Source organism: Polyodon spathula, chromosome 1 (genome assembly GCF_017654505.1).
Source record: "Polyodon spathula isolate WHYD16114869_AA chromosome 1, ASM1765450v1, whole genome shotgun sequence".
In the NCBI taxonomy this organism is placed as follows: Eukaryota; Metazoa; Chordata; class Actinopteri; order Acipenseriformes; family Polyodontidae; genus Polyodon; species Polyodon spathula.
This window is the reverse complement of record NC_054534.1, coordinates 7,438,954-7,461,962: the sequence shown is the minus strand read 5'-3', so window position 1 is coordinate 7,461,962 and position 23,009 is coordinate 7,438,954. Positions and strand designations below refer to the sequence as shown.

The window sequence follows — 23,009 nt, the reverse complement described above, 5'->3', positions numbered from 1 at the left end:
CACAATGTGCCAGTTGTTAACACTGAGATGATTTGCTATTCTGTTGGCATTTCTGATGGGCTGTGCTCTACTAATATGTGTGCCTGCATTAGACTACATTAGATGTTTCATATCTGACTAACATGAATAACCTACACTGTCCGGTCACTTTATTGGGATCTGTACCCACAATCGGTTTGCAGTGCAACCAACGATAAGACAAGCCCTGACGTAATTTGATGTAATCTACAAAGTATAGGGGGATCTGTACCCACAATCGGTTTGTTAGCAAAACGAGTCTTGGAACTGTGTGGGGGGGGGGGGGGGGGGGGGGGGGGGGGGGGGGGTGGGGGCGTCTCAGGGGTTGTTAAGGCGATGTTAATCAAGCCACTCATTGGCATCTCAGACTTGACCAGCCTTTCTAAATGTCTTTTCCCTCTGTTCGTCACTAACTGTCTGCACCCACAGCTGTCTCTCTTGGCTTTGCTTTTGATTTGATATTGCTGGTACACTGTGATGATGGATCATGTCTTGGAGCAGCCTACCAACATGACTGCCCTTGATAATGTAGCGCCTGCTGGACATGCACCCCTTACCGTGCCTCCTTTCAGTGCTTTTAGGTCTTTGTCTTTCTCTATTTCTGGAAGTGTTTGCAATTGTTTGTTAATTTTCGCAATTTCCATACACAGATAATAAAAATAGAGCTTGTCCCCAAGTGACAGTAGTTGGAACTGATGCTTATACTTAAAATCATAGCTGCCCTGACCTCTACAGTACATGCTCCACAATGTAATCCAGATACAGATCCTTTACAAACCAGCTGTCACGTTTCCTACTGTATGTTTGTTCAGTGCTCAGCTCCACATTACATTTAGATGTAAATGACTGCACTTGCACTTGCACTTACTCCCCTTGGGTAAGGGTAAGAACCTTGACTAATACACGCAGCTGGTAACCCAGAGGCAGTGTTTAATCACTGAAGATAGATCACTTGCTTTTCTTTTCCATTCATCATCCTGCTTGAACAGAAATCTGTTTCTGGGTGTACCAAGGGCCAGCCATTTCTGTAAAGAAGCACTGCTGATCGAAAAGCCACTCTACAGCTCACCTAATGCAACTGCTTATGTATTAAAAAAAAAAAAAACACGTCCCTGTCTGAGCTGGACTTTCAGAGACCAGATATGAGATTCCAGCAATGCTCCGATTGTCACACTTGTTACAAATCTACATGATAAGCACAGTTCTGGCAGAAACATGAACTAATGCTGAAAAAATATGATTGTTTCTTTCTGCCCATTCTAAAAGTGGCCCAAGGCTTTCACAAAACACGTCTGAACTTTTGAAATAATGGTTAGTTAAACATCCCTGTCAGTTAGGATATTTTATTAAAATGCTGACAGCAGATGGAAACAGTTTTACACTGCTAATTGCAGAGTCAGTGTGCTGAGATAATGCAGTTATGTTTCAGCTGAACCAATGAATCTGCTGTAAAGTGCAAGTCAGGCTATGTTGGCTGTGTTATCCCTGCCCTCCCTCTTCCTTGTGCTGCACTAAATAAGGCCAGACTCCATAAATGGCCATCTCCTTCTCATTCCCTAATTCCATCACTTAGCCCTAGCCTTTTTATTATTACAGTTAATTCCAGACTGGATGAATGGGATATTTCTCTCTTCATTGTCACTTCCTGAAATAGGCCTTGGAGAAAAAGGTTGATTGAAAGCAGATGCTAATACAGATACCTTGAATATTATGGTTTGTTTTTCAAGAAGTCCAAGTTTCAAGTTTCGTCATGATTTTACAGTGAAGTTGGCCTATAACACATTGCTTTTATTCTTAATGCACGGTATTGCATGCAAGACTCAAATTGCTGCTACTGCAGAGTGGATGTTGGTTTTGGGGTTATTTGTATTAAAAAGAAAAGACTGCTGGAGGACAATATTCTACAGTCAAAATGGGAATTGTCTTCTCAATTTTGCAATATACAGCACACAGCACACATAACGTGCCTTCAAATTAAAAAAAAGCTAAAGATAAGGTATTATAGTCATTGCTGTATTTAATGGTACCATGGTAATGTCAGTATATCAGTAAGTATCTTGCTGGTTAAAGAATCAAAATACAGTGACTTAGTGCCGGTCACATCAGTGTTTCATGGAGAACAATGGCTTGGTGCCGGACACATCAATGTTTCATGGAGATGCACTGCCTAATCCTTAGTCAATCTGCATGTACAACAAGATGTAGACTGCTGCAACAAATATGCAGCTTAAAGGAACACCATCATAGGATTCAAAAGGAGTCAACAATGCCAAGATCTTTCACTGTGTCTACAGTTGAGGATGAAGGCTTCCCGACCTACAGAACTGCCTGATGCAGAACACAGTGTGTTGGCACTGAAGTGGCACCATTGGCTGTTGGGGAAAAAAACTACTTAGTAAATAATATATCTCATTTATTGTGAATTGAATGAATGTAGCTGAACCAAACCTAATTAAGCCTGGGCCAGCATTGATTACCATCTGCACAACTGAATGTCTGTTGGCTCAGACAGAGATATTTTCCACAGCCTATACACCTATGGAACTTTACAAAATATCACTGATAAATATACTGTACCAATTGAGAAATATATAATCCTGCTATGAGCCACATGATTATGGGACATGGATTCATAGCAATTAGAAAATCAGGAATTCATAAAGCTAGCTGAAAAACAAGGCATTTGACACTAATAAGACATGTGTTTTTTGAAAAGCTATGCTAAGCTTCCCTCATTACTTTTAAAGATTTCTTTCCAGGCTTCATAGCCAAGAGTTTCTGGATCAGAAAGGGCTGAGCCTCAGTTACCTGGCCATGGTATTTTACAAGGGTCTGAGCCTATTGTCAGCAGCAATGTGATGCCTGTAAAACTCATACCCTTTCCCACACACGTTTTTCAAATTTAAACACAAACTGTATTAATATATTAGCTATATTGTTTTATTCCCAAGTTTCAAGTAACTTGATCCTCAACTTTCCTACTTTATCAGTTATTACCAAACAAAACTTTGCAATTTGTATTACATGCATTTAGAAAACAGATTTGTTCCCCTCCATTTACCGCAGGCAAAGTTTAAATAATTTATAAATACTGCTGTGTGATCATCTCAAGAAGACTAAAGACACTGAGACAACTACGAAGAGGCTAAATTATACCCCTGTAAAATGCAAGACAGACTGTTATCAACATAAAACTGCAAATTATAGACCTTAGATATTCAAAGCCCTTTCCTGAAATGAACCCCTCTCGACTGCCAGGGAATTTAAGAGGCAGAAGCAGCAGCAGGAGCAGGAAAATCTAATCTTTACATGAGCTCATTATAATGACTGCTTCCCTACGGAAAAATCTGTATACTGTTAGTAATTACTGTATTTCCCTTGGGTTTGCTCTCAATCAGATGCCTTTCTTTTGTCTGCAAGCACACACACCTTGTCATAACTGCTTAGCTGGTCCTTAAACTGTGTTCTCCTTTGTGAGTGCATTCTCTTTGTTGAATTCTGACATGTAATTATTCCAAATCAGAGAAGGATTGTTTCTGAGAAAAAATGACAGTCATCTAACTATAAAACACTATTTTTGTATTAGTAGAACGGGAGGTTTTTCATTTCTTATCTTACAAATATCCCTGATGTACAGCATAACCCCCCCACTATATACTGTGGGCTGGAGACTCCAAAAGCTTTTGGAGCTCCCAAAAATAATATTTAGATAACACAATCCTACCATGCCATTCTGTTTTATTAATATACTGTTAGAAATGAGATGTTACAAACAAAGAGATTCAGAATATATGTATTTTTTTTTAATTAGTTACTTTTAAATTCTTGCTCTGACCTAAATAATTTCCCTATAAATTAATCTGTAATAATAACCTATCTCCACAATGTTTAAAATATATTCTCATTTTTTTTTGTTGTTAGCCGGCATAAAATTTTTTCAAAGACGACCCTTTTATCTAACCTTCCCCTTCCCTTTAGCTTGTAGCCTTGGTGAGACTCACGAGGTGAAGCAATGGTAACCCCCCACACCCTATCACTAATCAGCTCCCTATTTAAATGCTAGCGTAAACCTTGCCCCTCTTCCCTGTTTTGCTGTGATCCTCCAGCTCCTCTACTTTAGTCGTTCCCTCTCAGAGGGTAGTGTCCCTTCCTCCCTGCCTTGGAGACTCAAGCTCCAGCCTCACCTCTCTACGGGACAAAGGGGGACCCCTACACCAAACCCTACCTCCCCATGCGCCCCCATTCATTCAGTCACTGCCTCGCCTAGTGAATCTCTTTGCTATAGGAGGAATATAATGTATGTGGTTTACATTACAGATGACAGACTCCTGGCTGTTGTTTTGCTATAATTAACAACAAGTAGCTCCCTGGCAACCTTTTGAGACCTGTGACATTAGTGTGCGTGCATGCATGTGTGTGTTGAGGGGGGGCTGAAAGGAAGACGGCTTCTCCCAGAGTGATTGATGGTCACGGAATACATTATTCGATCCTCTCGGCAAGGCCTGAATGCTAATCAAAGTGCCATTCACTTACCATATGTTCCCTCAAGTCACAAATCATGAGATGATGCTCACTGTCAATAATGATGATTCTCTCAGTAACTAAATGTCATTAGTACTGTAAGTACATACTGCAAGGTCATTCAGGAGAACCAGCCAGTCCACAGCACCAAACCCTCTACCCGCAAGCAAGATGGCATTACTGTACATTCCACGAGGTATCCTGTGCCACAGAAAGCCTCAGTGACATCAATATACTCTACAGTGAAAAATATCAAAACATTGTTGGTGCACAATTCAAAGTCTGACAGCATATTTGTAATTTAAATCGCTGCAGAAAACCAAATAGAGCACAAAGGCAAATGGAGAGAAAGATACTTCTAAAGACTACTTGTGGCCAATTCCCTGGCATTGATGCACACTCAGGAAGTTCAGCGTCCAGAAAGAGCCGCAATGATGAGTCATCATGTCACATTGAGATAAACCTTCAGTTTTTCTCATAAAACAGAACAAGTCGATGTAACAGAGTATCAGTTGAGATCTGGCACTGTACACATACAGTCACAGTTGACTGAGCTACAGATCCTGAGAATCAAAAGCAAGAAAACTTCCTAAATAACAACCTACTGTATCCTGCATACAAGTGGACTCTCATTTCAGTCCTATCAGCGGTTTTAATGCAGTACATGTAGAACTGTCTAGATGAAATATCTTAATCTAGACAATGTGGGAAAGCTATAAAAAAGGCCAACAAAATACTCAGATATATAGTGAAAAGTGTTGAACTTAAAATCAAGGGAAGTAATGTTAAAAATGTACAATGCATTAGTAAGACCTCATCTAAAATATTGTGCTCAGTTCTGGTCACCTCGCTACAAAAAGGATATTGCTGCTCTAGAAAGAGTGTAAAGAAGAGCGACCAGAATTATTCCAGGTTTAAAAGGCATGTCATATGCAGACAGGCTAAAAGAATTGAATCTATTCAGTCTTGAAAAAAGAAGACTACGGTGATCTGATTCAAGCATTCAAAATTATAAAAGGTATTGGCAATGCTGACCCAAGGAACTTTTTCAACCTGAAAAAAGAAACAAGGACCAGGGGTCACAAATGGAGATTAGATAAAGGGGCATTCAGACCAGAAAATAGGAGGCATTTTTTAAATCAGAGAATTGTGGGAGTCTGGAACCAACTGCTCAGTAATGTTGTTGAAACTGACACCCTGGGATCCTTCAAGAAGATGCTTGTTGAGATTCTGGGATCAATATGCTACTAACGACCAAAAGATCAAGATAGGCTGAATGGCCTCCTCTCATTTGTAAACTTTCTTATGTTCTTATGTAACTGATGACATTGTGTCACATGCTGACAATGCATCACGCTATCATTGCACAAGTTCTAAGCATCACTCATCTGCTTGTTACATCTACTGAACAAGGGGAACAGAAGCCTGGTATATCGAAAGAGGGGTTCACTCAGGGTTAGGAACAGACAGAAACAAGGCATCACAGATCTTCACTGCTGCAAGATATTCCACTAAGGCAGAAAATAAGCAAGTAAACAAAAAATGATCATCTTTGGGATATCTGTTGGGTTTTAAACTCTTAAGATGCTTTGAGGATGACATGAGGAAATGGTTAATTAGCATGATTCCTAACCCTCTGCATTTTATCTTGACTTCAAAATCTGTTTTTGAGACAGCATTATATACCCATGCTATGACACGTATCATTCTGAATTCACACAGAATTGCCACTGAAGATCATTTGGTAAGGTTGACCTTTCTGGTCAGTAAGATTAAATTACAAAAATAAGATTAGTGTGCTCCTGCTTCCTGTCTCCATATGTATACTGTGACATGTGGAGTAAGATGAACCTCCTGCTGTGATCTGTATTGATGTGCCTAACACACAGCTCCGCCCACTCTGAAGATAGAGTCTTTGTACTGTTGGGTGCATTCACACTATGAAGGGCATAAACCCATTCTGAATAAGAGGCTTTCCAAGGCAAGGGTTTCCAGGTGCAATCTGACTGGCCCGGAATACACAATTCAAGCATACTGACATCCTGACGACAGCATGCTTGGCAGGCAATCCTAAAAGTAAATGAGTAGATGTAGGATTTAGGACCATTTTTTGTTTCCCAGAAAAATCTGAAAGGTTCTTGGATTGGATTAGAATAATAGCAATACCAGTAATTGTGTGCTTCAGCTGCAGTAGACGTTAAAGTTAATGTAGCTAAGAAAACAATCCAGAAATCTGTCACACACTGTATTCGCTATATAAATCTCAAATGACCGACTCTAATATATATATATAGAGAGAGAGAGAGAGAGAGAGAGAGAGAGAGAGAGATGTTGTGTCAAGGGGGCAGCCGCAGTGTTGCTTATTGGCATCAAAATGGACTGTGTTATGGACTAGGGACAGGGATGGAAGTATTCACTGTAAACAGTTGTTTTACACTGTGCCTTGTGTAAAAATGTGACATTTTCGAAATCTAACATTAAATGCTGTACTACTATTATGGCTTCCAGTAGACTTTTGCAATATCATTTTGTAGTTGCTTTGATTACATGTTAGATAAAACATCTAAATTATGTTCATTTTTTTATTTTCAATTACGTCTCAATCTTAAAATTGTAGGTGATGGGGTATAGTTTACAGTTAGGGTATAGTTTATGGTTAGGGTATAGTATACACTCGGGGTATAGTTTACAGTTAGGGTATAGTTTACAGTTAGGGTATAGTTTACGGTTGGGGTATAGTATACACTCTGGGTATAGTTTACAGTTAGGGTATAGTTTACAGTTAGGGTATAGTTTATGGTTGGGGTATAGTTTATGGTTGGGGTATAGTATACACTCGGGGTATAGTTTACAGTTAGGGTACAGTTTGTGGTTGGGGTATAGTATACACTCTGGGTATAGTTTACAGTTAGGGTATAGTTTATAGTTGGGGTATAGTATATACTCGGGGTATAGTTTACAGTTAGGGTACAGTTTACAGTTAGGGTACAGTTTATGGTTGGGGTATAGTTTACAGTTGGGGTATAGTTTATGGTTGGGGTATAGTATACACTCTGGGTATAGTTTACAGTTAGGGTACAGTTTATGGTTGGGGTATAGTATACACTCTGGGTATAGTTTACAGTTAGGGTATAGTTTACAGTTAGGGTATAGTTTATGGTTGGGGTATAGTTTATGGTTGGGGTATAGTATACACTCTGGGTATAGTTTACAGTTAGGGTATAGTTTATGGTTGGGGTATAGTTTATGGTTGGAGTATAGTATACACTCTGGGTATAGTTTACAGTTAGGGTACAGTTTATGGTTGGGGTATAGTATACACTCTGGGTATAGTTTACAGTTAGGGTATAGTTTATGGTTGGGGTATAGTATACACTCGGGGTATAGTTTACAGTTAGGGTACAGTTTATGGTTGGGGTATAGTATACACTCTGGGTATAGTTTACAGTTAGGGTATAGTTTATGGTTGGGGTATAGTATACACTCGGGGTATAGTTTACAGCTAGGGTATAGTTTACAGTTAGGGTATAGTTTATGGTTGGGGTATAGTATATACTCAGGGTATAGTTTACAGTTAGGGTACAGTTTACAGTTAGGGTACAATTTATGGTTGGGGTATAGTTTACAGTTGGGGTATAGTTTATGGTTGGGGTATAGTATACACTCTGGGTATAGTTTACAGTTAGGGTATAGTTTATGGTTGGGGTATAGTATACACTTGGGGTATAGTTTACAGTTAGGGTAGTTTAGTTTATAGTTAGGGTATAGTTTATGGTTGGGGTATAGTTTACAGTTAGGGTTTAGTTTATGGTTGGGGTATAGTATACACTCAGGGTATAGTTTACAGTTAGGGTATAGTTTATGGTTGGGGTATAGTATACACTCGGGGTATAGTTTACAGTTAGGGTACAGTTTATGGTTGGGGTATAGTATACACTCTGGGTATAGTTTACAGTTAGGGTATAGTTTACAGTTAGGGTACAGTTTATGGTTGGGGTATAGTATACACTCGGGGTATAGTTTACAGTTAGGGTATAGTTTATGGTTGGGGTATAGTATATGCTCTGGGTATAGTTTACAGTTAGGGTACAGTTTATGGTTGGGGTATAGTTTACAGTTGGGGTATAGTTTATGGTTGGGGTATAGTATACACTCTGGGTATAGTTTACAGTTAGGGTACAGTTTATGGTTGGGGTATAGTATACACTCGGGGTATAGTTTACAGTTAGGGTATAGTTTACAGTTAGGGTATAGTTTATGGTTGGGGTATAGTATACACTCGGGGTATAGTTTACAGTTAGGGTATAGTTTATGGTTGGGGTATAGTATACACTCAGGGTATAGTTTACAGTTAGGGTATAGTTTACAGTTAGGGTATAGTTTATGGTTGGGGTATAGTATACACTCGGGGTATAGTTTACAGTTAGGGTATAGTTTATGGTTGGGGTATAGTATACACTCGGGGTATAGTTTACAGCTAGGGTATAGTTTACAGTTGGGTAAGATTTTATTTTTCAATTGGTTCTGGATTATACCAAGTGCCCCTAACACATTACACTACCGAGTGCCCCTGTAAAATTACATCTTACAAATAATTACAAGTAATTACAAATTACAAAAAACATTCCTTTTCATTCCGCTGTATGTCAAGAAGGTTACATGCTTCACCTCATCCCCAGAGGTTTAGTTCATGCTAATCTACCTCTGCTTTAAGAGCTTATGTAAATTAAACTATTTCACTTGTACCACTGTTTCCACAATCACCCAGGCTGCTTAAAATACCCTGTGCTAGTCTAGACATAATCTATATATGTCTCTTCCCCAGCCCAGCTCCTCTGTGCCCTCACCTCACCAGACCATCTCCCTGTCCCAATGCCATGTGAAGCCTGAGGGCTCGTGGAAGCATTGTGCTGTGCTGCCAGTCCTCAGCTCCACAGGGCCATGTGTGCGCTTCACCAGCCCTGTGTCTCTTAACACTTTGCTGCATTGCTGTTCAGTGCTTAAAAAGGCAGACGTCTATCCACTCGAGTGAGTTCGATTAAGTGCAAAATATCTGATTAAGAACAACATTGCTTTGCATTGGACACACGTTTTGTTGTCAATTAACATAAATCACATTGTCTTTCAAACGTCCTATATGACAAGCTTTAGAATTTTAAGATTCCACAAATCCAGTCTCATAATATTTTCTGATTCTAAATGTGTTACATTGTAATAAGCAGTGCCTGGCTGATTTACAAGGTAGGCTTGCCAGGAAGTATTTAAAGAGGTATGTATTAACATTTAGTTATATTCAGTATACCAAAGACAGGAAAGCACACAAAACTTTCTCCAGTTATAGTTAAATAAGAGCATGTGTTTCAACAGTGAAAATGAAATGACCCTTCACAAAAGGACACATTCTTTTACGTCCAGCAAGATAGTGAAGTGCACAGCTGGTGTGTGTACCTGTTACCCTCTTAATAATAATCCTTCCTTGTCACATGAAGGAATCAGTCAGTACCAGCCAACACTAATTCTGTTCTGCTGGTAGAGTAAAATATGTCTGTGTACCACCTGAATGATATTCCCTCACTGCTTGCCTTGTTACAGCCTCAGCCAATTTCTGGCAAGGCAAAGCAAAAAATCTCTGTTCTTATTGCAGGACCGGTTCTCCTCTGCTCCGTTGCACGGCAACTGTTTTCACCAGGGAGCTCTCAAGGACAAAGAGAGTCAACCAAATCATGAAGAAAACAAGCGCTCCCCGCACTACATCAAACAAGGAAGATTTCAAAAGGGTATGCTGTGAATGAACATACAAGAATTGTATATATTTTCTATATTCCGTTGAATGTATGAATTAGTGTTGTGTCTTTTTGCATAGATCATATCTGCTTCTGGTAATATAATAGTAATAATCTGGCCGCCATCCACAATGAGGAAAGTTTAGCTTATTGAAAAAGACGCAATAATGAGTCATCCTGTCACACTAAGATAAATCTCCTGTAGAGCTTTTCTCATACAATAGAACCTGTCTGTGTAACAGGGCAGAATAATCAGTGGAAAACTGGCTCAGTCCCTTACTGTGTAACCACAGTTATAGCTGCAGATCCCCGGAATGTGGAAACTTGTGAGTTAACTGTTAGCATTTATCTTCTTTTTATGAATTTTTCACATTTCATACACAGTATACGGACAAATCCAAGATGAGGACTGATGCTTCAGAAGGTCTTTTCTGTCTTTTTGGAGCTAGATTCAAATCTTAGTACATACTCCTCACCACACAGCTAAACTACCAAGCCTAATAAACTAACCCCTGTACTCCTCACCACACAGCTAAACTACCAAGCCTAATAAACTAACCCCTGTACTCCTCACCACACAGCTAAACTACCAAGCCTAATAAACTAACCCCTGTACTAATAAACTAACCCCTGTACTCCTCACCACACAGCTAAACTACCAAGCCTAATAAACTAACCCCTGTACTCCTCACCACACAGCTAAACTACCAAGCCTAATAAACTAACCCCTGTACTCCTCACCACACAGCTAAACTACCAAGTCTAATAAACTAAACCCTATTACGTACTCAATGGCACCTATATCAGTATTTTTCAAGAATATTTTTAAGTCAGCAGTCTAGTTTACTGCAGAAAAAAAACCTAGACAGAGATCCACAGTTTGTTTTTTTCATTCAGATTAACAGAACAACACTGTAACCAGACAGGGAATGGTTTAAATACACTCACATGAATAGACAGCCAGACAGCTATTTTTAGTACTGTTATAACTGTGCCTATCCATACAGTGAGAAACCTGAAGAAAGGCAAGAATTTTCATTTAGAACTCTTGTTCCCGTCCCTCCCTGTTGTCTGATAGATCACATATGACAATGCGGGAAATGACATTGACAGCACAGTCATACTTTACAAGTGCCACAAACACAGTGCATTTAAAGGGTTCATTTATCAGGTTAAAACAAGGTCCTCTCAGTTGTCTAACTTAGTCACCAAATGATCAAATCTCAGGATGCATACACACAGTATATAATGTAGGCTACACAAACAAAACATACCATATTGCTAAATTATTATTTTAAAACATTAAATAAATCTGAACCATTTCTTTATGGGTTTTTGCAGCAATAAATAATCGTAATCTTAATGGTTTTAGACCAATAAAACAATCAAATCTATTGCACTCAAAATCTATACAACAATGTACATAATAATACATACAAAGAATTTAAATTCAACTGAATGCCAAACACATATAAACTGGCTGTTCTTTATTAAGATAAAGAAGCATTTGGTCGTTTTCTGCAGGCTATTTGAATGATGCTGTATTTCTGTAAAAACAACTTGTGCTCATTCACAGAGAAAATGCAGGGAAGTAAAGAAACTTTGTTGGTGCTCTTTATGCACACATGTTTAATTATTTGCTTATTCTTGAAACAGGTGAAATGATTGTGAGCAAGACATTGTCAGTTATTTCCAGCTTATTAAAAATCTGCAAAATATACATGCTGTAAAATGTGCAGAATTACTACATTGAGATGCTGCAGAATGTGCATACTTGTATTCATGCAAACTTTCATTGCTGTAAATATATTCATCGTGGAACACTGGCCAAATGAATAACCCAAGCAATTTAAGGTGGGCTACGGTATATATTACAGTATTTTGGGCATTTTATATAGCAGGAAATTTAAACCACATTAACATTATACAGTCGCCGCTGCCTAATCGGGATACTGATAATCAGGATTTCTGCTTAAATGGGAGACGCGTCTTCCCAATGCTATTTATGCCGTTTAATTGGGACGTCACTTCGTTTCATTGGGATACAGTTTTTTCAAATGATGAACAGAGATCGCTTTTCAGAGGAAGTAGCACAGTGCAGTGAGTACGTGATTACGTGTGATTTGTGTAAATTGGGTAAAGCATGCTGAACTCTTGAAGGAGCTCGAGTCTCTTGTGGTTAAACTTTTGTTTAGGAATAAAAAAATAACAAAAACTTGTATTTTAAATGATGTATTTAACATTTAATCATAATGTAATGTAATTTCATTATTCAGGATATATTTCCTTCTCCTGAGGAGTCCCGATAAAGCGGGGCCGACTGCACCTCTAACCATAGATGAATGTATTATGAACAGCTACTGTATTCATCTCACTATATATGTATTTCTGTTGGTATTTTTGTTTTGTTATATATAACCCTTTGTGATGAATGCCTGATCTCCTACACTGTTGTCTGAAGCCCTCTCATTAACACAGTGGAGGCACAGACTGGCAGACGCAGTGGGAGCTCTCTGACTCCCAGCGATGCCAACGTGTCTGAACCCTGCCCTGGGGGAGCACACTCTTCTAGAAGAAGACAGCAGTTCAGTTTCCACGCCTGTTTGTCTTGAGCTCTGCAAGACCCTGCCAGCCCCATGTGAAAATAAGTGCCAAAAGTGATTGTGGTCTTGCACTGTGGACTCTTGTCCACTAGGAACTGGGACAGTAACAGCTAATGCAAGCCTCACAGGTCTGTTGGCGATGCTGTAATGGTGCTGGACAGGTGCAGGTAAAAAGATTTCTAATTAATGGATATTCCTATAAGATACCACTGAAGGGTTCTGCAACATTTTTGATGATAAATAAATAAATAAATAGATACTTTATTCACCAGTATCATGTTTATCTACAACTGAGTTATATCAAATCAGCTTACAGTATATCACTCTACTCCACACAAAAATAAATGTGAAAGAGATAAGCACATAAATAGCAATAGTCTTACATTGACTTTACATTTTAAAGTACCTGAGTGCTACCTGCACAATAAAAACATGAATTAGAGAAAGGGCTGGAAGTTTATTGAAGAGAAGCCCTTCCATAACAACTAGTCCATACAGAGACAAATGGCCTCAGCTATAATTAAGAAAATACGTCCTCAGTTATCTGTGGCACTTTGAAGCAGCTACTGTCTGCGAGGACACACAACAATCTGGATTCCCGTGCAAGGGTTTAATGTACAGATATCGCCACCAATCTGTTCCTTTCAGAAGGTCTCCAAAGAAAATCTTACAGCAGATTACAGTGGAGAAACTCAAAAGAGGTAAACGACTCTGTCCTTGTAATTATAACAGCCGTTTTATGGTCTGTTTTCAAACATGAAAACACAGTCAAACATGCATTAAAAGGCACCTTGCATTGAATGGTGGTCTGATGAAGAAATTCCAAAACTCATTTTTATATTCATTCCTGTCAGATCCCAGAGAATAAATACTGTTTACCTTTGAAACCTTTGCTATCTATCTATCCATATATATATATATATATATATATATATATATATATATATATATATATATATATATATATATATAGTTAATCACTCGTTTAGACTCTACAATATATAGTCGCTGCAGTTACAAACTACAGTTTAGCATTATTTTTTTTATAACATCTCTAGAACACACAAAATGGCTGGCTCTCAAAAACAGCCTCATTGAACAGCAGAGCTGCATTTGCCCTGCAACAGCTCCTGGATATAAACCCTACTTGTATGCATACTCTAATATAAGCAAATACAATATAAATCACATGCTGCTGTAGTGAAAAGTAAGAAGCGTGCTTGTTGTTTAACTTAGATTGCAGACCGATCTATTCCACTCCCTTTTTTTGGGCCGAAGCACTGCTGCATCCATAATGACCACACACCATGGTGAAGTAGCATGTGGTGATAATGAATATGGCATAAGCCAGATGACAAGGGCACGGTGCTAAAATCAGACAACCATGGAAGGCTGGATGGACATGTGCCAGTTTTGCATATCTGAGGTCAAGGGCACAGCAGACACTGGCTCGGATTACCCTTTCTAATGAGGCTTACCCATTTGCAAAGCCCATCCTGTTGGCTAAGACTGTTCATCGGTTGCCAGCAGTCATTAGTATCGAATGTGTAAAATGCAGCTGTGTGACTCAACAACAAAATGTTTTGCTAAATTTATTTGTTACTGGGGCATCGTGCAAAAACTTTGTGTTTATGACAAACAAACACATTTCTACAGTGGCAAGTAAAAATTAAATCAGAAAAATAAAAGTTTAAAATGAGCAATTTACATAAAACACATTTTGTTTGGTGAATAACATGTATCCATAATCTAGGGATTGTCACAACGATCTTAAACCCGTCAAAGGGTATGTGACAAAGACTGGGTCTACTTTCCAGTAGAAAGACCAAACAGAAAATGATATGCTGTATAAATAAGTTTTCAGCTAGCTAGAGATGGGAAAATACAAATTATTCCCACATGAGTGAAAAACCCATATACCTACTATTGGCAGTCACATAAGGAATGCATTCTTTAGTTCTTTAGTACCAGATATCATGTTCTGAAATGAAAATATATTATAGCTAAAAAAGTGTGTGGTTACAACCACTTGAAATCTTCCTGGTATGTTTTATACCCACTTGTGCTTTATAAAGTAACTTTCTAGGACTTACCTCTAACATCAGGCGAAAATCGTGCAGAATGTCGAGAAACAAAGAGTTTCAGTTCGTCATCTAAGTTGCATTCAATGAGGTTTGTGTCCCAAGAGCGGATTCCTGTAAAAAAAAAAAAAGTAAAACAACATTTAGACACAGATCCTGATTTTATATTAATTCTGTTTCTTCAGTTGCCTTTTTGCAGGTATTAAATATTAAGTTAGTCAGGTTCAATATGTTAATCGATGTGATTTATCTAATAGATAAAAATACAAAAAGTTTAGAATGACTCATTTAGAACCACTGGCAATGGCATCATCTTGAGCCACACCTCTGCAAACTCTCTTGTAGCTCTGAAAGCACAATGGGAATTAAGAAGATTGCTTACAGGAAAGCACTAGAGATGAAGTACCTCCTGCCTAAAGATATGCATTAGAGATGAAGCACCTCCTGCCTAAAGATATATATTGTAATTTCAACATGGATTCATAAGGTTCCTTTAAAAATATAGAAATCTATGTACCAGGCTATTTAAAAAAAGCCATATATTTACTTAGATTTGTTTGTCTTAGTCCAGAAGCCAGATCGCAGTATTTGAGTTTTTGATTGATACTGTATATTTATGAATGTGGCATAGGAAGAAAGCGTAACATCACATGTAGGGATGACAGATGCCGTCATCACCTTGAAATGTGGCTTCCATAAATGCAACCACACCCATTACAAAAAATCTTTAAACACGACAAACGGGTCCACTGTTCCAGCTGTAGATATGAAATAATGTTCCAATCCCACTAAAGTACGGTATTATTGAAAGTTCCACTTAAAGTCCTGCTTTTCACTCCAATGATTTGTCTGCCCTGCGTCTAAATTAATATACTTTAACACATTTGTAGTTATACAGCCAACAACGGGGAAGCCATTTTCATATGCCAATAGTAAAGTCTGCCCTTATCAGTACATCACAATTCACTTGCAACCCTGAAAGCCTATAATGGCATTCCTACAACAAGGCATGGCATTAAGCATATGAATGTAAATAACTGGTTCAATACTGCTTTGGTAATTCATGAAATGTGCTTGTGCATTGTTTTGTGTTTTCAAATCCTCAAGGGCTTACAGGATGAAAAACACTTTCTTCACAATGGAACACAAGATCACAGACTGCAAAACCAAGAACACCACAGTGCAGCTAATTTCAGACTAAACAGAATGGACTCAACAAAGCAAATATAGCTGCATGGCATTTCGGTTTTCTTTGTACCAGCTTCATCCCTTCTCAGAAGAAGCAATATTCTCTTTAAAATATTTATGGCGGGGGGATTACCAAAGCAGCAGAGCTGATTGACTCGCATTTATCGCCCACTTATCTGTAAGATGCCATAGCATTATTGAAGGGGAGATGCATTTTCTAGGAAATTTCTGCTTATCTCAAGTAAGTGGCAATAGGCCAGTTGCCATAACAGAATCTTTCACTGGTTTAATTTCGGTGGGCTGGCATCAGGATACAAGGCTAATAAATGTACAGACAATCCCTAATGTATTTCTATAGTAATAACATTAGGGATTGTCTCCATATTAATAAAAAAATGAGCAAACTTGACATTTTACTTCTTTTCCAATGTTGTTCGAAATAGACTCACACACATTGTTCTAAATGTTGGTTTGGTTACAATGGCACCAAAGAAACCCTGGCAGAACCATTAACTAACCACAGTATTACCAGCAATGGCAACACAATGCACTGGAACAAATACAGTGCGTCTGCAATACACTGCAATACAATTGGTTTGGTTCATAACATTGTGAAATCATTGATATTTCAAACTAGCAAAATGGTACCAATGTTCTGACCAACAATGGCTCATTTCATTGCAGCAGCCCTTGTGCCTCCATTGTCCGTTAGTGAAAATAAACAAACACTGCAATCACTTGATGTGCTTGAATTGCCACTGGAGATCATTCAGACAAGCATGATTCTGTAAGGAGGATCTGGACCCATTGAAAAAACACCAGTGCACCTACAACTATATGGGTACTACTAATGTGAGCAGGTGACTTTGACATTACAGATAGAATTGATCTAGTTATCAAATGATTCTCTTTGGCAAGGTCCTGCTATAAATATGATCAAAATACTCAAACCTTGCTAAAACTAACACTTATGCTAATTATCCCACCATCTTATTATGTTCTAGTTAGATCCCACTTAAAATATGGAGCCACCGCAAAGGACATACAGAACTAGATGCAAGTCTAGGTGCAGTGCAAATAATTGCAGGTGCAAAATTCTAATTGCATTGCGGCCAGGCAATTATTTTGCATTGTGCCCTATGTGAGCTTGAGAGCAATGCAAATTACTCAACACACACAAATGATGATCCGCAATTATGATAATGAGGGTCTCAATGAGCGCATCGGTCTGTTTAATGCGGCACATGCAGAGGAGTTAGGGGTACAGAGAGTAGTAGTCTTTGTATGACATTTGTGGAGCATGAAAATACAAACCAAAAGAAAATGTCAGATGAAGGGCAGCCAAGTCCTCTTGGCATACAGAAAAGAAAAGAAAACTTTTTTGAGAAGGGCTGAGAGTCTTACAGCTGAGGTCACTAAGCATGAAAAGCCTCAGCCAACATCAGTTATGCTAGTATCCTTAGGCAACGATATGTATTGGCCTGCCCTTTTTAGCATGACATCTAGAAATTTGCCTAGCACTCTGGTGGATTGGGCTATCCCTCCAGATATTCCAACTGCGGTCTGAAAGGAACCAGGGGCTGAGTAGTGCAGAGAACACAGCACTCACATGTGCGGGGATAGGGGTCTCTAGATTGATGCTGGGGTCAGCTATTAGGTCTAGGATGGCCTGTGGAATGAGATGATAACCCTTAGTACTGCATCCTCCGGCATCCCAAACAAAGTGACCCTGGGATTGAATATGAAGGGTCGTCTTCTTCTTCGTCGTGCCCTTCTCCTCTGAATGTGTTCCTGCCTCTCCTCAACAAGAGCCAAGTGTCGCCACGTCAGGAAGTGAACCACAGCTGCTATCCTGAAGCCAATGACAGGTCTCTGCAGGTGTGTGTTTTTATACAGCTCTTAGTCACTTGCTTCTACAATGGTTTGCATCTTGTAGAAGAGTTTTGGAGGGTCAGCAATTGCAAAAGTGCAAGCCAAAATCCTTACATTGTATTATAATGTTTGCACCTGCTTAGTTATTCCATGCCCTTTTCTTTATTTGAATGCATTTCAAATTCATTCTCATGGATTAATGATCGCAAAGTGCAAATTTGACAGCAGGTGCAGAACGCCTGTTGAACACCATTCTTTATATACGCCACATTTTTAGCGATCGGTAAAATCAGACTTTACAGTGGCTAAGCACGATTTACGGCAGTATTATGGGGGTTTTGCACCTGCAAATCACTTTGCACGTTACATCTACCCCACAGTATTGCACTGGAGAAGGTTCAGAGAAGAGAAACCAGGCTAATCACTGATTTAACTGCATTACCAATAATAGATAAAGTGAGCCCAAGACACTTTGGGTTCTATGTATCATTGATTTTTCTTTCGTATCTTGAATTTCTGTACAATTCTCATTAGAATTTCGAAGTTTCGTGTGTTCCCTTGATGTACTGCTGTTTTATTTTCTGCTGCATTCTTTGTTGTAGTCCTCCTAAGGTCATGCCATTTTTTTATGTCAAGTGTCTGTTGCTTACAGTGTCCCAGTGAATGTATTGTGTTAGTTATTTCTTTCCATGTTTCTTTTCTTAACGTTTTTTGGCCCTGCAAAGTGTTAAATAATATTTCCTGATTTTTTTTTTTCCATTTCACTAACTAACAGGTCAGTTTTGTCTTTGCAGAAATTTGTTTTCCTTTTCTTTTTAGCCAGTGCCATAGTTGCATCAAGGTTGGAGTTTGTAGAAGCCATAGCTCGATCCTATTATATTTGCTACTGCTTCTTTCTGTTCACTATACCACTCATTTATCTTTGCCAGAAGGAGGTTCTAAATCTTGACTTCGGCATTGCGAATCTATTTATAATGAGATGCAAATTTCGATCTCTCCTGTTTAATGAACAGTAATTTATGCTGTTTGTAAACTTGCAGTGATATTACGATAGATGTTCATGAAAAAGAGATGTTTAGTAAATCACATGCAAAAATTCTACGAAGGACGGAGGCTACAAATTTGCAGTATTTATGAAAATGTAAGTAATATTAGTACATAGAGCTCACCTGAATCATTTTCCTGAGGGCTTTCAGAGAACAGAACGTTATATATTATTATATTATATTATATAATATATACATATGTATGTATCTATATGTGTGTATGTATACCTTGTTTAAACATACCTTTGTGAAGGGAAAGTGTGTTTGAAAACAAACAGTGGAGGGATTTATAGACATATACATACCTGCCAAGTTTTCCAATTTCGGCGGGAGACTTCTGATAATGTAGATTGCCAATTGTAATGCATTATTAGCTTAAGTTAAGTTTGTAAATCAAGCGCCCCCACACCCCCACCTGCTCACTCTACAGGGGATACAGTAATAAAATATATTGTAATTCAGCACCATATATTGTAAAAAATATATTGTAATTCAGCACCACCCCCGCCACCCCCCAAAAAATCTCCCAATTTAGAATTTTCAAAAGTTTCATCTATATACAGTCATTTCTGTATGTCCTACAATTTGTCTTTTGGTATAACAGAACTAAATGGAGTGTTTAAGTCCTAGGCTGTCAGTAAAATGGCAGCAATGATTGGTAATTGTCGGGTTTTTTCCGAGCCTGACCACAGACCAAGCATGCCCAGCAGATTGAAATCGTATGTTGTTTTCTGCTTGCCATGGTATTCTCCATTTTAAAGCCTAGTTTTATAGCTTTTCCATTTGAAAAAATAAATAAAAAATCCCACACACATATATGCATAGAATAAACAAGGCCTGCATTTACATTTAACAAATCATGCTTGGTGACATGGCAGTTTTATTTACAAGTCTCTCCTGCCTTTCACCTCTAGCCCCCAGGTGGACATTAGCCCACATTTAAGCTGAGGGTGTTCAGGACAGGACTGGAGTGCATTTACAGTTCTATGCTTGACTCTTATGATGATGATGGCTGGCAATCTGGCTGACTGCAGCCACTGTAAAGCTTTCATAGCAAAGAGGCTAAACACAGGGCGGCCATCACCATAATACTGTAAAACAAAATAAATAAAAAGGCAATACACTTTATTAGTATATTCTGAGTATTGACAAGTTAAACATGTTGTATACATCATTGTCGAGCTACCCTATTGCTTCTCCGTGTGAAAACAAACACGAAAAATTATTACCAGTTGTCAGGTTTGTTCCTTTTCTAATAATGGAATGTTAACTTGTCATATTCTCTTGCTTAAATGATTCGGCAGTTGATTACTTTTCAACTACATCTCCCAGCGCCCCCATTGTATAGACATTCTCTGAAACGCCCTTTGCTGGCCCAGGTCTACTGTGGCTTTCCGTAGGAACCGCACTGCGGACTGAACCACGCCCACATGCCGGTAACGGAGAACAGCAGAGAACCAAAATGCAGAGAATGAGAATGAATGAGTGACAGACGCTACTGTCAAGCGGAGGTCGTGAAATACACCCCAAACTGTGCATGACGGCACACCTGAAGGCTTTTGCCAGTACTTGTTTTAACAAACACTGAGATACCGATACAGGTCCCTTTATTTTGGCTATGATTCCTTAACGTTAAAGGCATATGCAATGTCATGTACAGCGAGTTGCTATAAAACACAATAACAATAATAATAATAATTCTAAATTATATACAGTTAATAACCATTGGAATAATATGCATTTATATATATTATCATTGGTGTATATATATATATTATATTATCTATCTATACTATATCCAATATATATATATATCCTATATATATATAATGTTACAGGTGAAAACATATATGAACCTTGGAATGTATTGTTTGTGTTTTGAATACTTTGCATTTTATTATTATTATTATTATTATTATTATTATTATTATTATTATTATTATTATTATAAACGCTTTAGCATTTTGTAAACAAAATTTTATGTACACTAGCCATCGTTTTTTTGTAGGACCTCACTAAGAATTGAATCTGTGTGAAAAAAATGGTTAAAAGCCAACAATGAAACTGGACAGCTTTTTGGGTGTGGTACAGCAGGAAAAAAAATCTGCATAATTGTTGCCATTGGAAGTAAATTGCTGAATCATTATAAGCAGCATCATGTTTGGTACGGATTGCCATACATAGACAGTAATACAATAACATATATTATCAGAATTAATTGTAAGAAAAACTAATGCACATGTGTAAATGTATCATTTTCTTTCATATAATGGCTTGTACCACCCCAGCTCTTTAACTAGAAAGGGTGTTGCACTGTATGGGACCATCTGTTTGATTTACAGCACAAGCAGGGATGGGCTGTGCGTGCACTTCAATAATAATAATAATAATAATAATAATAATAATAATAACATGTACTGACGGCAGGTAGATAAATAGTTTAAAATAACGGCAGGTGAATATTTTATTGTCATGACCTGCACCAAAAAAGGGTTGCCCAAGGTTATTTTTCTGAGAAAACTCCGCATTTTCTAAAAGAATACCAATCAAAAACTCACCATGTGATACCTTGTTCGCTGTTATATATGAATAATGGTTACCTATATATATATATATATATATATATATATATATATATATATATATATATATATATATAACACATAGGTTTGTATTATAATTGTTATTATTTACAGTTTTTTTCTCTCTCTCTCTTTTGTATATGAAATACAATATTGCACAGTCCTTTCTTACCTCGCTGTATATCTGCAATGGCACACCTCAGTTGTTCGTCGGTAACAATCTCTCCAATAACCACCAGCAAATAGAATTTATTGTCGAGAAACCGGTGGGAAAGGTTTGAAGATGATGGAGACGCTACTGCATTGCTACTACAAGTAGGCTCAGAGTCTACTGCTGCTGCTTCCACTATCGTCGCCATCCTCACAGCCCCCAATCTGTAACTGTGAGAATGAATCCGCTAACGCCAGACGGGGAGTAAGCACTGAAGGAGTGGTTCACGCTTTTATATCCCAGACACTGTGTCACGGCCAGGAGGACCCGGGGAGGAGAAAATGAACTAGAAATCACGGTCTGGTTTTGGGTTTTTTTTTTTTTACAGTTGATGTCATCTGCAGCAAATCAAACCTTCCCGGAAGCAATAAAAGATGAGAAGGAGAGAGAGGGAGAGAGGTAGGCTACATTATAAAACTAAAGAAAAGAAAAGAAAGGATTGTTTCAAATTAATTGCAATTGGTTTGATACAACGGAGGTAGACTTCTCTAGACATCACAATGTCCTGTTTTTTGGATACTGTACCGTACTGAATCAAAACCATATGTAATGTGTAGAGCAGAACACCGTAACAGAGTAAACAACATTTATGCATTAGTGTTCTAAAAGTTAACAAAAATATACTGGATTGTCACATGTACATTGTAATAAATAACACTACTACTAACAATAACAAGAATAGCATCACTACCACCACCACCGCCAACAGCAACAATAATAATAATAATAATAATAATAATAATAATAATAAATAATAATAATAATAATAATAATAATTTGCAACAAAACAAAGTAGTAGTTTTGATTTATGGTATAATAGTGTCAAGTAAAAGCCAGCCTTAGATCTTTGGTAAACAGGTCAGTAAGCTTATACCGTGTTTCCATCAACCACAGAACTCGGGTATGTGTTCGAGTCCCCCCTAACAATAACTCGTTATGGCATCTACCATGTCACTGCAGCAACCTGGAGAACAACAAAGGAGTCCTTCTAATCACTTACAGTATTTATCGTTCTTATATGGCCCTTAATCTTAAGGTACCAGTAAACGTTTACGATAAGCATTTGCTATTTCTCATGTTTTAAAATTTAGCTATCGTTCACAA

The 23,009-nt window shown here is 38.1% G+C and overlaps 1 protein-coding gene across 1 annotated transcript in view; it reads right to left on the bottom strand.

Moving 5' to 3' along the window:
* The window catches only part of LOC121313324 (microtubule-associated protein 1B-like), a 55,630-nt gene extending 33,509 nt beyond the window's left edge, over nt 1–22,121 (bottom strand). The window contains exons 1-2 of the mRNA XM_041245730.1: nt 21,867–22,121; nt 15,019–15,120 (exon numbers count right to left, since the gene is read on the bottom strand). Coding sequence (XP_041101664.1) covers nt 15,019–15,120; nt 21,867–22,053 — 289 coding nt within the window. The 5' untranslated portion in view covers nt 22,054–22,121. The remainder of the gene's footprint in view (nt 1–15,018; nt 15,121–21,866) is intronic.
* Nucleotides 22,122–23,009: the final 888 nt, after the last annotated feature.